This window comes from Octopus sinensis, linkage group LG21, assembly GCF_006345805.1.
Source record: "Octopus sinensis linkage group LG21, ASM634580v1, whole genome shotgun sequence".
In the NCBI taxonomy this organism is placed as follows: domain Eukaryota; kingdom Metazoa; phylum Mollusca; class Cephalopoda; order Octopoda; family Octopodidae; genus Octopus; species Octopus sinensis.
The window spans coordinates 8,547,361-8,562,393 of record NC_043017.1 but is presented as its reverse complement, the minus strand read 5'-3'; the positions used below and the strand labels follow the sequence as shown (position 1 = coordinate 8,562,393).

General features: G+C 32.7%; 1 protein-coding gene across 13 annotated transcripts in view; it reads right to left on the bottom strand.

The window, feature by feature from the left end:
* The window catches only part of LOC115222757 (myosin-IIIb-like), a 298,889-nt gene that overhangs the window by 43,553 nt on the left and 240,303 nt on the right, over positions 1–15,033 (bottom strand). For 10 of the 13 annotated variants that reach the window (XM_036512009.1, XM_036511999.1, XM_036512005.1 and 7 more), the window contains one exon: positions 11,010–11,018. The exons of the other annotated variants lie outside the window; for them this stretch is intronic. In XM_036512009.1, coding sequence (XP_036367902.1) covers positions 11,010–11,018 — 9 coding nt within the window. The remainder of the gene's footprint in view (positions 1–11,009; positions 11,019–15,033) is intronic. 13 annotated transcript variants of the gene reach the window in all.

Sequence of the window (15,033 nt, the reverse complement as noted above, 5' to 3'; positions counted from 1 at the left end):
GGAATTGATGCTAGATGGGTCAAAACAATTGTTGTGATTAATAAAAAATCTTGTATCTTCCATCTTTCATTTATCATATACATAGTGAACACTGGAAAGGGACCGTGGTTTACTAGTAAGCCACCAGTTGTAAACCATTCATTTTATCATTATTATCAGTCCGGATATACTTGAGGTACGTTTGAACCAATAGACAGCATTTTGTCACAGAAAATATACCCCGTTTGTTGACAAATGGTATGTATACACCTAGATCAGCTCACAGCACCACCTACCCAGACCATGAGTTACAGACATTAGAGGTCAACAAACGGAATATATTTTCCATGACAAAACACAGTGGGTAGCTTGTTCACAGGTTCAAATGTGCCGCAAGTATATTTGGACCGATAATAACATTACAATTTTACCCATCATTGCTTAGCACCCCTCCTCTGTAATTCATTTTATTATCCAGTATATATACAGTATCTATATATCTATATCTATATATATATATATATATATATATATATAGGCAAATATCTATCTATCTATATGTATATATGATTCACAATCAAAGTGCAGAAATGGCATATTCCGAATGAACAATGTTATGTAATCCAATGGTAGAAAGAATTCCATGAATTAGATACTCCAAAGTCAGTCAGAATGTAACCACATGTGAATCACTGGCAAATTTTTTTTTCCTCCGTCTTCCTTTTCTGTTGGACTTTCCTCCGTTTCCAAAGAAGTGCTTTGCTTAAAACATTAAACCATCTTTCTTTCCTTCCCTGAGCGTTTTCTAATACTTTACATGTACCACGTCCTGGCATTGTTGTTTTTTTTGTGTTTGTTCTTTGTTTATATATATATATATATATATATATATATATATACATACACATACAGAAGGCAATTTGCATACACATACAGACACCAGGAGTCCTTACATGGTGTCCTTAATTGCCTAGACATCACAATCAAATCTCTCTCCTCATATACCACAATCTAATGTCTCCCAGAGCAAAGAAGGAAGTACTGGATATTGAAGTTTTAAAAGCACCACATCTAGATAAAAGGGACAAAAGAGATGATTGTGAAGGTTTCAATAAACATTGAACCTAAGTCAGCTCAATAGAAGCTGCCCTTGTACTAATCAATGATAATAATGATTTCCAATTTTGGCACAAGACCAGCAAATTTGCAGGAGTGGCTAAGTCAGTTATATCGACCCTAGAGTTCAACTGATATTTATTTTATCGACCCTGAAAGGATGAAAGGCTAAGCTGACCTCATTGGAATTTGAACTCAGAATGTAAAAACATGAAATACCACTAAACATTCTGTCCAGTGTGCTAATGATTCTCCCAGTTCACCACCTTGACAATAATGATAATAATGGTCCTTTCTACATCATCATCAACATCATCATCATTTAACGTCCAGTTTCCATGATGGCATGGGTTGGACAGTTTGACAGGAGTTGGCAAGGCCAGGGCCTGCACCAGGTTCCCTCGTCTGCAACGGCATGGTTTCTATGGTCGGATGCCCTTCCTGGCCCCAACTACTTTACAGAATGTACCGAGTGCTCCTTAGGTGGCACCAGCATCAGTTCTTTTATACTTGGAACCATCACCAGTGCTTTTTATGTGACACCATTACCAGTGCTTTGTGAGTGTGTGTGTGTATATATACATATATATATATATATATACCCACGCACACACACATTTATATATATATATACATATACACACATATGTATATGGTAAGAAAGAGAACGTTTTATATTAGCTTTCAGAAGAGGTTTCTGTTTACCACGTAAATGAATATTTAAAGACTTCTATCAACAAACATGAAACATTAAAAATTAAACATCCACTCACGCATAAATACACGCATTCATACAGAAGCTCACACACATATACACACATTTTTTTTTATGCCGTGGGTTTTAATATATTAATGGATTTCGCATTTCCTTATCCACACACACACAAACATACATATATTTACAAACACACACACACATAAACAGATAAATACATTTACACACACACACATTTGCATATACATACATATATATTAATATATCTATAGACATGTACCTACATATGTATAGAAGTGTGTGTGTGCGTGTGCACATGTGTGTGTGTGTGTGTGTGTGTGCATATAAAATATATATAAAAATAAATCCATAGAAATATATATATATATATATCATCATCGTTTAACGTCCGCTTTCCATGCTAGCATGGGTATATATATACTGATATATAAATCAATATATATATATATTGATATATGAACTATGAACCATTATATATATATATATATTATATATATATTGATATATAAACCAATATATATATATTGATATATTAACCAATATATATATATATATATATATATATAGATATATAAACCAATATATATATATATATATATATATATATATATATATATAGATATATAACCAATATATATATATATATATATATATTGATATATTAACCAATATATATATATATATATATATATATATATTATATATATATATATTGATATATAACCAATATATATATATATATATTATATATATATATTATATATATTGATATATAAACCAATATATATATATATATAGATATATATATATATAATGTGTAGAGATATATATAATACACACACAAACACAAAGTTTGTCTTCGCAACACATCCACGAGATATTTTCTTCATAAAACAAACATGATGCAACGTTTCCTTTCTTTCGTCTCCTTCTTCCGTTAATATACCAAAGAGATTCACCCAGTATAACAGATATGGGCAATAAATTGATTTATTCACGCACAAACATGTGATACTTCTTTTCTATCACTGCATCCATTGTAATTCAACTTTGTCATAAATATGCATGTGAAACCAGGATGTTTTTGGTTGATTGGTTGTTTTTTTTTTTACTTATGTTCTTCTGGGAGGGGGTGGGGCTGGTTGCAATCAATGTACTTGAAAAGATTTGATATTATCATAGATATTGCATTATCACACTTGCATATATATATATATATATATATATACATACAATATATTCATGCATATGTATATATATACATACACACATATATATATGTAGATATAGATATATATGCATATACATACATACACACATATATATACATATGCATATATAAGATACACACATGCATTCATGTATGTGTGTGTATGAATAAATAAATATATATATATATACGTATACACACACATACGTATATACAATATATATATGTGTGGGTGTGATATTATTCTTTTTATATCTATGACTCTGAAAGGTTTCAATCTATCAAGGTATGGTTGTGTGGTTAAGAAATTCTGTTCATAACTGCATAATTTCAGGTTTAATCCCACTAACCGGGACCTTAGCTAAGTAATTTCTATTTCAGTTTCAGGTCAACCAAATCACTGTGAGATGAGTAGGATTTACTAAATGGAAACTGTGTGGAAGCATAGAAAAAACATTCCTGTTCTAGACTGGGAGACTTCACCTGTTGCCTAGTTTAACACCAACGCATGGCCCTTGGGGCATCTTTAGCAGAGTCCCCTATATTGCATGTTTAGGCCTGGCCTCTGTTCTGAGCAGAACTTTCTGCCCTTCTCCAACCAGTTTTGCAAAGCATGATCTCCTCCAACTTTGTCCTCTCTTTAAGCCCTTCACTCCCAATGGAGCACAGGCCATCAACCTTTTTCCTTAACTATAGGCCAGTGGTCCCCAACTTTTTCACTACCAAAGACCTCTTTTATTTAAATGAGTTTTCCCACAGACTCCTTTTAATATGTTTATCCTTATGTATATATATATATATGAAATTTTGAATTTAATTTACAGACCTCCAGTACTACATTTGCTGACCACCAGGGGTCCATGGACTACAGGTTGGGGACCATTGCTCTAGGCTCTCTTTTGTTTCCCTGAAGGAGAGCCTTCCTCTTCCAGTTCTTGTCAGTTTTGAATAGTCATCAATGCCTCTGTCCTTTTTCCTTTTCTAGGTATTACACAGACATGGCATTATAAAACATGGTTTTATCTATCGGATGAAATTATCCATATTAGTGTGGCCCCTGTCCTTTCACCTGTCCAGCATGGAAGGCTCTACAAAAGGTGTCCACTCCAAAGGCATAGCTCTCAGGTTCAAGAAGGACACAAGCTGTCACTCCACAAAAAAGGGCTGGACCTTGTAGTAGTCTCCTTTGACTAAATATGCAACAAAAGTTAAAGCAGGTAAGAGAGAGAAAGAGAGAGAGTGTTGAGGGTAGACAGACAGATAGATATACGTATTCATATACATATATTTGTATATGAACATATGACTTACTGATCTGACCCTGAATGAGGTAGGTTTCAGTAAGAAGCCTGCAAAACTCTAAGTTATATGAAGCTGGATTAAACTGTCTTAAATAATAATAATAATAACGCAAATGTGTGCATGTCTTGAGTTTCTATGCAGCTTCCTCTACTAAATTCACTCACAAGTCATTGGTCAACCCAGAGCTATATATTACCAGACACTTGCCCATGGTAACACACAGTGGGACTGAACATGAATCCACAGGGTTGAAAAGCAAATTTCTTAACCACACAGTCATGCTGGTGCCTGCAGCAAAGTAAATAAATAAATAACTGAACGATATGACCATTTTAAGAGTACAGAAGATATTGCCATTTATGGCCAGACAGACATGTACGCAAATACCCACACGCAAATACACACACATGCAAATACACACACGGGCAAACGCACACATACGCAAATATGATATTTTTCTCATCAATGGCACACTGAATATGTACGGTGACTTTTCAAAGACATTAGTTGTTTAAACTAGCATTTCTCTTCACAGAGACATTATTTCTTTGAAAGGAAGAACAAAGACCACATTAAAACATATAAATATATAAAATATGAAGATATTAAACAAAAAAAAAAACAACAAAAAGAGAATTACAATTTTCAAATAAGAGAAAAGTGGAAATACTACACAAATTAATGATAAATTTGAATTGATACAGGGAAATTGATCGATTCAGTGATTTTAATTGATTATATAGTTTTTTGATAAAGATTCTTTTCAATGATAACAATATTTCTTTTTTGAAAATATTTTTCAGTGAAATTTGAAGATGAAAGAAAATAATTAAAATGAAAATCAAATAAAATTGGAAAAAAATTATTTTATAATTTTCAATTTATTTTAAAAATTAGATTTGACTGAAATATAATCAGCATTAATTGGTTTATTAGATGACAGTGAGCTGTAATTAATTAATTTATTTATTTATTAATTAAGTAATTAATAAAATTTGCAACGGTATAATTGAACGCAGTGTTTATTTTTCAGTTTTTAATTTTTGTATATAATTTTAAAATAAATTTAAATGTTGTTGATATCATAAGAGTTTAAAACTTCAAGAATGTGAAATAATTTGTTTTAGGAACAGGGAACCTTGAAGTAAATAAAGCTATTAATAACACCACATAAATATGCGGTTGAAAAACATGTTTGGATGGAAAAAGTCACGTTTACTGATGTGGCTTTTAACCAAATATAAACATGCTATTAATCATAACTATATTTGCTTCGAGATTCACTGTTCCCATAAAGGAATTAATTTAAATTATATACAAGAAGAAAGGTGACACTGATTTTGAAGTTTTGGCCTGCTAATCTTTGTTGCACCATTGACACTTCGAAGTCACTGTCACCTCTCTTCTTGAAAAAGTAAAAAAAAATACATACCCTACAAAGTGTATTGAGTGAGTCTTCAGTTTGATGTCATTGTTTTTATTATAATGTTTTCTATGCAATGATGTTAAATCAGGTTCTGATTTATGTTTACCATCCAACAAGGCCAAATGTGTAATAAAAACTAAGGAGAACTGAACCCTGCACCTCTTGATGTCTGATTAAAGTGTACCACAGCATATTGCATCATGAAATTAAACTTACATATGTCAGGGGTCGCTTGATATATAAGAGAGAATTGGCAGTACAGTTGCTGAATCCCCAACCAAGCGACTCAACTCCACAACTCAAAACTCAATCAAGAGTTCAGTTAACCCTTTAGCATTCAGACTATTCGATCAAATATGATGCTTATTTACTCACATTGTTTTGAATTAAGTATGCATTATTTTGTAGTTTACAATGACATTGCAGGTAGGTGTGAGAAGCCAGATCTTGACAGTTTAACATAAAACAGGTAGAATATTTGAGCCATATTAGGCTCAAATATTCTACCTGTATTGCTTATTTATTCACATTGTTTTGAATTACTCATGCATTATCTCATAGCTTCAAGAGTTTAATGACGTGATTGTTTATTTTTAGAACGGCAATGTAGGATAGGTGTAAGAGGCCAGATCTAGTCAGTTTGAAAAAAAGACAAATAGAATATTTGGACCAGATATGGGTGGTTTAAGTGCTAAAGGATTAAAATAGCAAGGAAGGTATCTGATAATTAATCCGTCTTATAGATGATAAAGTATATGTAGGAAGTCTTAATTAAATTACATATCAATAGTTGATAATCATATAGGCATAGGAGATATTGACTGATTTGTATCGATATATAATGTTATTTATGGTGACAACAAACACAACGGTCACTGTACATGTCAGCAAAACAATTTCGTTTCAAATCTCACTTGTCTTGGACACAACACAATTAAAAGCCTTAGTGTTATTCTGAAGGTTCGGCCTTACAAACTTTGATAAACTTTCCTGGTTGGTTTAAATGCCAAAGGGTTAAAATAAGGATATTTTAGGCCAAGATTCACTTGTTAACCTACAACAACGTCCTGGCATAGAGATGTGCTGTATCATTTCTCAATCTACTGTCGTTATAAAATCCTCTGCCCTTCAGAACCCACTAGTTGTATACCACTGGCACTAAATCTCATCTGATATCAACACACCCAGTTTTCTTTTTCTCATTACTCTTACTGTGCCTCACCTGTCCCAGACCCTGCATTAACCCCTTTCACACAAACAATGATTTTTTTCGCTGCACCCGAATCCACTGGAAATTTTTTCTTGCCCACATCTCTTTGTGTCTTCAGACTGTGATTTACAGCAGATACTCAAGCTGTAGAGCAGTCTTCCTCAACCTGACCAGAATGATCAACTCAAAAGAGTGAAAAACCAGTTAGTCAAAATATTTAATAACCACTTTTTAACAAAAAATTTGTATATTTTCTAGTGTAAACAGAACTATGGTACTTCAAATATATATATATATATATATATATAAAAAATATATTATTAACTTTGTCATGAAATCAGAACTTTTGTACTTTTATGTATATATATATATATATATGATAAAAAATTATGATTATCTTGACTGAAAAGAAAAAAGAAATTTTGTGTATTTTGTAAATTTTTTTCTAGGAATTTTAAGAATAACTACCAACTTAAAGTGAAAAGAATATGACATTCCTTTTAGGAAATGTAAATAAATATTCTTAAAAAATCCAAGTGCATTTTCAACCTCTTTGCTATTTGTTACATGTGTGTGTGTGTGCGTATTCTTTTACTGATTTCTACCTTTGAATTATAGTGATGTTGATTACATCAATCTCAGTAATTAATCTGGTACTTATGTAATCAATCTCAATCAAACAGTTAGATTCTCGTTGTGTGAAGGAAGGTAACTCAGTACCTAATTATCAGAACATATTTTTGTTTGAAGGAGGAAGGTCAACTTTGTGATTCATCCTTTTGGTGGATGATGAAATAAAGTACCAGTCAAGTACTGGGGTTGATGGAATCAATTTACCCCATCCCCTCAAAATTGCTGGCCTTGTACCGAAATTTCAAAGAGCCAGTCCACCTGGCCCCTATTTTTAACCTTTATATACTACATATATGTCCCTTCCTTTTCCTTGTATACTTACTTTTTTTATACATAATTATTTTATCATTTCATTATATGTAAACCCCAACATTTTATGTTTATCTTTGTATTGTTCCCACATCCTTCGCCCTGGTGGCAAATAAATGAAATCACAATCACCATTAATATTATTGTTGTTGTTATTATTTTTATTAATATTATTATTATTCAGTCATCTTATTTCTATTGCATGCTTTCACTACACATGCTCAATGCCTCAAGTACGTGCAGTGCTATGATTTGATTTTGTTATTTTCACTATAATATATATCCGTTGTGCCTGGCAGTGTTATTTTCAGTACGTTAATCATGTTTTTAAATTCTGTGATTATAGTTGTGTAGGTGTCCGCATCATCATCATCATCATCATCATTACTACTACAACTACTATAACTATCATTGTTGTTGTTATTGTTAATATTATGCTATGTTTTGGTTTTGCTTTAATTTATACAAACTGCACCCAAGTGACATCAAGGAACAACAGGGTTTTGCCCTTGAGGGTGCTAACACGTGAGGTGCCATGCAATTGAAAACACTGATTTTTGTGAGAGAAAACACACACACACACAGAGTGAGTAAGGTTGCATCAACATGGAGAGAAATTTATGAAGAACATGTGAGATACCGATTATTATGATCTTTTGGAATCTTCGTTTTTGGGGGCTGCCATGGATTTGTGTCTACTTACTTGTTGGCTCCTCTTGATATCATTCCAACTATTATTATTATTATTATTATTATTCGGAGACCCCCCTTCGGTCACGACACAGACCATGCGATTGCACCTAGAAAGTTACCCTCCTAGACACAAGTCCGAGCGAGGTTGTTTATGGAAGACCAGCAGTCGTCCAGGCATACCAGCCTCCCCTCTCTACGCCACCAGTGTTATCCAACGGAAAGGCAAAGGGACCGATACAGCTTGGCACCAGTGACGTCGCAACTCATTTCTACAGCTGAGTGAACTGGAGCAACGTGAAATAAAGTGCCTTGCTCAAGAACACAACACGCAGCCCAGTCCGGGATTCGAGCTCACAACCTCACGATCGTAAGCTCGACACTCTAACCACTGAGCCATGCGCCTTATTATTATTATTTTTATTATTATTGATTTGACTCCAGTTCTGGCAGGATTTATGTGGGCAGCGGGTTACTATCCGTAACCTTAGGTATCCACAATCTTTCAATAGATTTTCAAGTGCTTAGAACCTTCCTGATAATCTTTCCTGTCTCTAAAGCCAAACTTCCTGCAGAAGCTCTACAAGACATTCTATTCTAATCTCCTTCAACCATTTGTCTATATATTTGCTCACAGTTCCCAATGCACCAATTATTATAGCCACAGCCTTTGCAATTATTATCATTATTATTATTATTTTGCTAACCTTTCCTTTTCATTGTATACCATGTATTCTTACTCCTTTTTTTTTGTTTATTTATTCATTTTATCATTTCATTATATGTAAACCCCAACACTTTATATCTGTTTTGTATTGTCCCCCTCATCCTTTGCCCTGGTGGCAAATAAATGAAATTATTATTATTATTATTATTATTATTACTATTATTATAATTGTTATTGTTAATGTTGTTGTCGTTGTTAGTTTTGTTATTATTATTATATTATTATTCGGAGACCCCCCTTCGGTCACGACACAGACCATGCGATTGCACCTAGAAAGTTACCCTCCTAGACACAAGTCCGAGCGAGGTTGTTTATGGAAGACCAGCAGTCGTCCAGGCATACCAGCCTCCCCTCTCTACGCCACCAGTGTTATCCAACGGAAAGGCAAAGGGACCGATACAGCTTGGCACCAGTGACGTCGCAACTCATTTCTACAGCTGAGTGAACTGGAGCAACGTGAAATAAAGTGCCTTGCTCAAGAACACAACACGCAGCCCAGTCCGGGATTCGAGCTCACAACCTCACGATCGTAAGCTCGACACTCTAACCACTGAGCCATGCGCCTTATTATTATTATTTTTATTATTATTGATTTGACTCCAGTTCTGGCAGGATTTATGTGGGCAGCGGGTTACTATCCGTAACCTTAGTATCCACAATCTTTCATAGATTTTCAAGTGCTTAGAACCTTCCTGATAATCTTTCCTGTCTCTAAGCCAACTTCCTGCAGAAGCTCTACAAGACATTCTATTCTAATCTCCTTCAACCATTTGTCTATATATTTGCTCACAGTTCCCAATGCACCAATTATTATAGCCACAGCCTTTGCAATTATTATCATTATTATTATTATTTTGCTAACCTTTCCTTTCATTGTATACCATGTATTCTTACTCCTTTTTTTTTGTTTATTTATTCATTTTATCATTTCATTATATGTAAACCCCAACACTTTATATCTGTTTTGTATTGTCCCCCTCATCCTTTGCCCTGGTGGCAAATAAATGAAATTATTATTATTATTATTATTATTATTACTATTATTATAATTGTTATTGTTAATGTTGTTGTCGTTGTTAGTTTTGTTATTATTATTATTATTATTATAATTGTTATTGTTAATGTTGTTGTCGTTGTTAGTTTTATTATTATTATTATTATTATTATTATTATTAGTAGTAGTAGTAGTAGTAGTAGTAAAGATTAATATTATTATTATTTGTGTAAAGATTGCAAGTGCAACAACAGATGCAATGTGGAAAAAAACCAAACCAAAGAAAAAAATTTTTATAAAACACACCACGCAAAAATGTGTACAAATATAGAAAATATATATATATGTATGTATATATATATATATATATATATATATATATATAACAGAAAAACCGCACACAGGAAGGTGTGTTCATGTGTTAGTTCAAAGAATGAAGGAACTACAATCTACTTTGTTCTTTTTTTTTTTTCTTATAATTTTAAATTCACACAGTGAAAGAGGTGAAGAAAATTTGAATAAAATCAGTGAAATTTAAGATTATTCACAAACTGGTGTTGAAAAACGCAAAGAAAGGATGAAAACAGAAGAAAATAAGTACGAAAACCGACAACAACCTCAGCAAAAATCAAACCACAAAAATATTGGATGTTAAAAATCAAAATGGTGGTACTTACATCTTCATACTGAAAAATAAACAGCAGCAGATGATAAGTAATCAGGTTAAAATATAAAAGAAGTTTATTTGATGGAGAAACACAGAAATGTTCTATTAATCTCAGATTAATGTTACTGAATATGAAACTTATTGGTCGATACTTCTCAATTGCAGTAATTGTTTATATATATATATATATATATATATATATATATATATATACATACATACATACATATATATATCTATATATATATATATATATATATATATATATAATATATATATATATATATATATAACATACATAATACATACATACATACATATATATATAATATATTACACACACATATATATATATATTTAATGCAAAAATATATGAATGCATAAATGCATACATACATACATACATACATACATACATACAACACACACACAAATCTGCATATGCAATAACTCTAAATATTGCCCACGTGTGCACAAATACCTTGTTGATGTTGAAGTTCCAATGAAGGAGCCTTGGATCTAGATTAGAAACCAGCTCTTTCTCTATTGGCAAGACATCTTGAAATTAAACTGAATAATAGCATATATATATACACATATATATATATGTCTGTTTACATATGTATCACAGCCAGCCAAGTGTTTGTCCTCTCTGATATTTTAAAAGGTGATTAAAGCATTCACTGATGTTGTGAATAGCTGTCTGGCTGAATTAAATTCAAGTATATGCAATTTAGGCTGTACTAAATTACAATAGCTATCTATAAATCATATTTAATGTATACACACTGTTGATAGGCCAGTTATGGCAGTATTTGTCCTGAGATAACATCTCTTTTGAACTTGCTGTGTTAAAAGCACAATATCAGCTATTTATGTGAGTGTAAATACACAGACACATGAATGTGTGTGTGTATGTGTGTTTGTGTATGCAATTATACGTACACACACACATACAATATATATAAATAGGAATATATAGATACATATGCATATGCACACACATACACACGTGCATACATGCACACACACACACAGATAGACAGAGAGAGAGAGAGAGAGAGAGAGAGAGAGATAAACATAAAGAGATGCATACAGACAAATGATACAAATTTCTAAATAATTATTTTCCTGAAAGTATTTTTATCTCCCACAAATCCTGAAAATTCAAGACAGTAATAAAACAATCACTTCAATCACTTTACATTTTTTCTTTTATACTGAGTCTTCTTTATGGATAACTAGTAAGCAGAGATAAAGACAACCATTAATATATATATATATATCTGTAAAATAATATGTGACAATTATTCAGTAGCCAAGATAAAACTCTGAGTTTCAGATGCCGAGGTGGAAATCCACATCACCAGCTCTTCGGCATCCGAAACTCAGAGTTTTATCTTGGCTACCGAATAATTGTCACATATTATTTTTCAGATAAATTTCCTCTATTTACATAATATGGAGGTCTCTTTCTTTCTTTTGTTATCTTACCGTTTTTACCAATACACACACACACACATCCATTATTTGCAGGTTAACCAGGCTACTGTTGATTTCATGTTATGAGAGATATCGCTCTTAACAATTATCAAGCCTGGTTAACCCAGTTATCCATTAATGTTGAGCACTCATACTCGCTGTTGTTCGATATTAATGTGTGTGTGCGTATATATAGTTATACACACTTACAAACATACATATGGGAATATGCGTAATCAATATATCAAATAATTAATGTCTTCATGTCACGGTTTTTTTACAAACACATTTTTTATGCACAGAATATTTTATATCTTAATTCATGCTGACACACTCTCACATATGCACTCACATTCATACACTTAACTATATCTCTCACATACACATACAGATCAACAGGTTGACAGACTAGCAGTCAGGCAAGCATTTACACATACACACACATAAAAAGAAATACATACAAAGACACTTATATGCATACACATACACACATAGACATGTTATGATACATTCCTCACTGTATTAAATCAAATTCTTGTTGAAAGCCAAACTTATGAATAATGTGGCTGAAAGTGAAGAATCACATATGCAGACACACACATACACACACACACATATGCAAACATGCAAGGATTGGTGCCTATCCATGTTTACAAATGGAGAAACAGCACTTAACACATGATGTATAGTGGAAATATTCTACTGGCAGCTGAATCATCGTGAGATTTCCAATAAAACTAACAAGAGTTTCTCCCAAATATTTGCTGCTTCCATAACCAGCAGAAAAGGGTTACACTTTTCCAGTACAACATGCACAAAACTCTTCCCTTTCTATGTACTTTCAAGAAATCAACTCTTTTGAAAACAATAGCTTATCAAGACAAAGTTTCCTTTATAGATGACTAGCAGTATCGCCCGGCGTTGCTCAGGTTTGTAAGGGAAATAACTATAAAGCATTTTTAGAGAGTTATAGCAAAAAAATGGAAAAAAAATGATGGTAAATTTTTTTTTGAGAGTTAAAAAGGGTCAAGCTGCGTCCCCTAGACCATCTGTGGTTTGTGTTTCTGATTCTCGACCCCATGTCGAATTTATCGATTTTTTTCAGAACTGGGGGAACTTTTCAAAATTTTTGCTGCGTTAGTTTTGAATTATGACATTGGGCTATGTGTGTGTCAAGTTTCATCAGAATCGGTTGAAAGCCGTGGTCAGGGTGAGGGTACAACCTAACAGACACACAGAAACACACACAGACAAACTGCCGTTTATATATAGAGAGATAATAAAATCAAATGTTATATAGGGCAGACTGAAAATCATTTTAAACAAGGATTCTCACAACACATGTATACATTCAGAAAGATGTCACACTACTTCACTCTCCAAATATAGCTGGAATTAAAATGATGATGATATTACCAATTATAAGATCGATTGCTCTCTTATATGTAATTCATCCTTATTCTTTAACGCTATCAAAATGTGTGAGCCAGCTCTTGGAAAAATATAGCATTCTGTTATTAATATAGCATTTTTGCAAGTTTGATCAAAATTGGAGAAATGTTGTGGATACTTCAATCACTATTTATTGAAGAATTCCCTACTAGCAATGGGCTAGCAAATTTTTATTTCCAGCATAACAGATTTGCTACACTTCAAAAGCTGGTTCCATTATTCAAAAATCTTCATTTAATCATCAACATTAAAACTTCAACAAGAAATGTTTTTCTTCTCACTAATGCACACACACACACACACAGATAAGATTTGAATGTTTACACAACGAAGCAAACATCTGCTTCATGATTCAGAATCTCATCAGAAACTATCTGCTCTCTTACACTATATATATCATCATCATCATTTAACATCCTATTTTCCATTCTGGTATGGGTTGAGTGGTTCAACAAGAACAGATGAACCAGATGGTTGTATTACCTTCTATGTCTGATATGGCATGGTTTCTACAGCTGGATGCTCTTCCTAATGCCAACCATTGAACAAAGTGTGTGGGTGTGTGCATGTATATATATATACACACACACACACACACACACACTTATTTTCTGTGACCCAATGACAATGACAGAGCCTTTAGATGTTTGTTTGACATGCTAGAAGAAGCAGCCAAATTTCTCTCAAATCAATATATTTTATTTTATTTATTGATTTATGTTTTATTTTAAAGTGTGGAACAAGAAAGACGTAATAGAAAATATATTCTGAAATAATCTGACGGAATAAACAGCAAAAACAAAAAAAAAACTGTCTGGTCCTGACTGGAATAATTTTGGTTATAAGTCTGCTGGACCAGAGCTGACCTGACGTTAAACAACACATACACAAATGAAAAACTACATATTTACACACACATACACACATATTTGCACACACACGCACACACACACAAGCATATATTTACACACATGCATGTATCTATCCATACAAACACACACACATATTTACATACACACACACATTCTGACCAAAGCTGACCAGGGGTTAATCAACACATACACACATATTTACAGACACACATACACACAAAAATATAT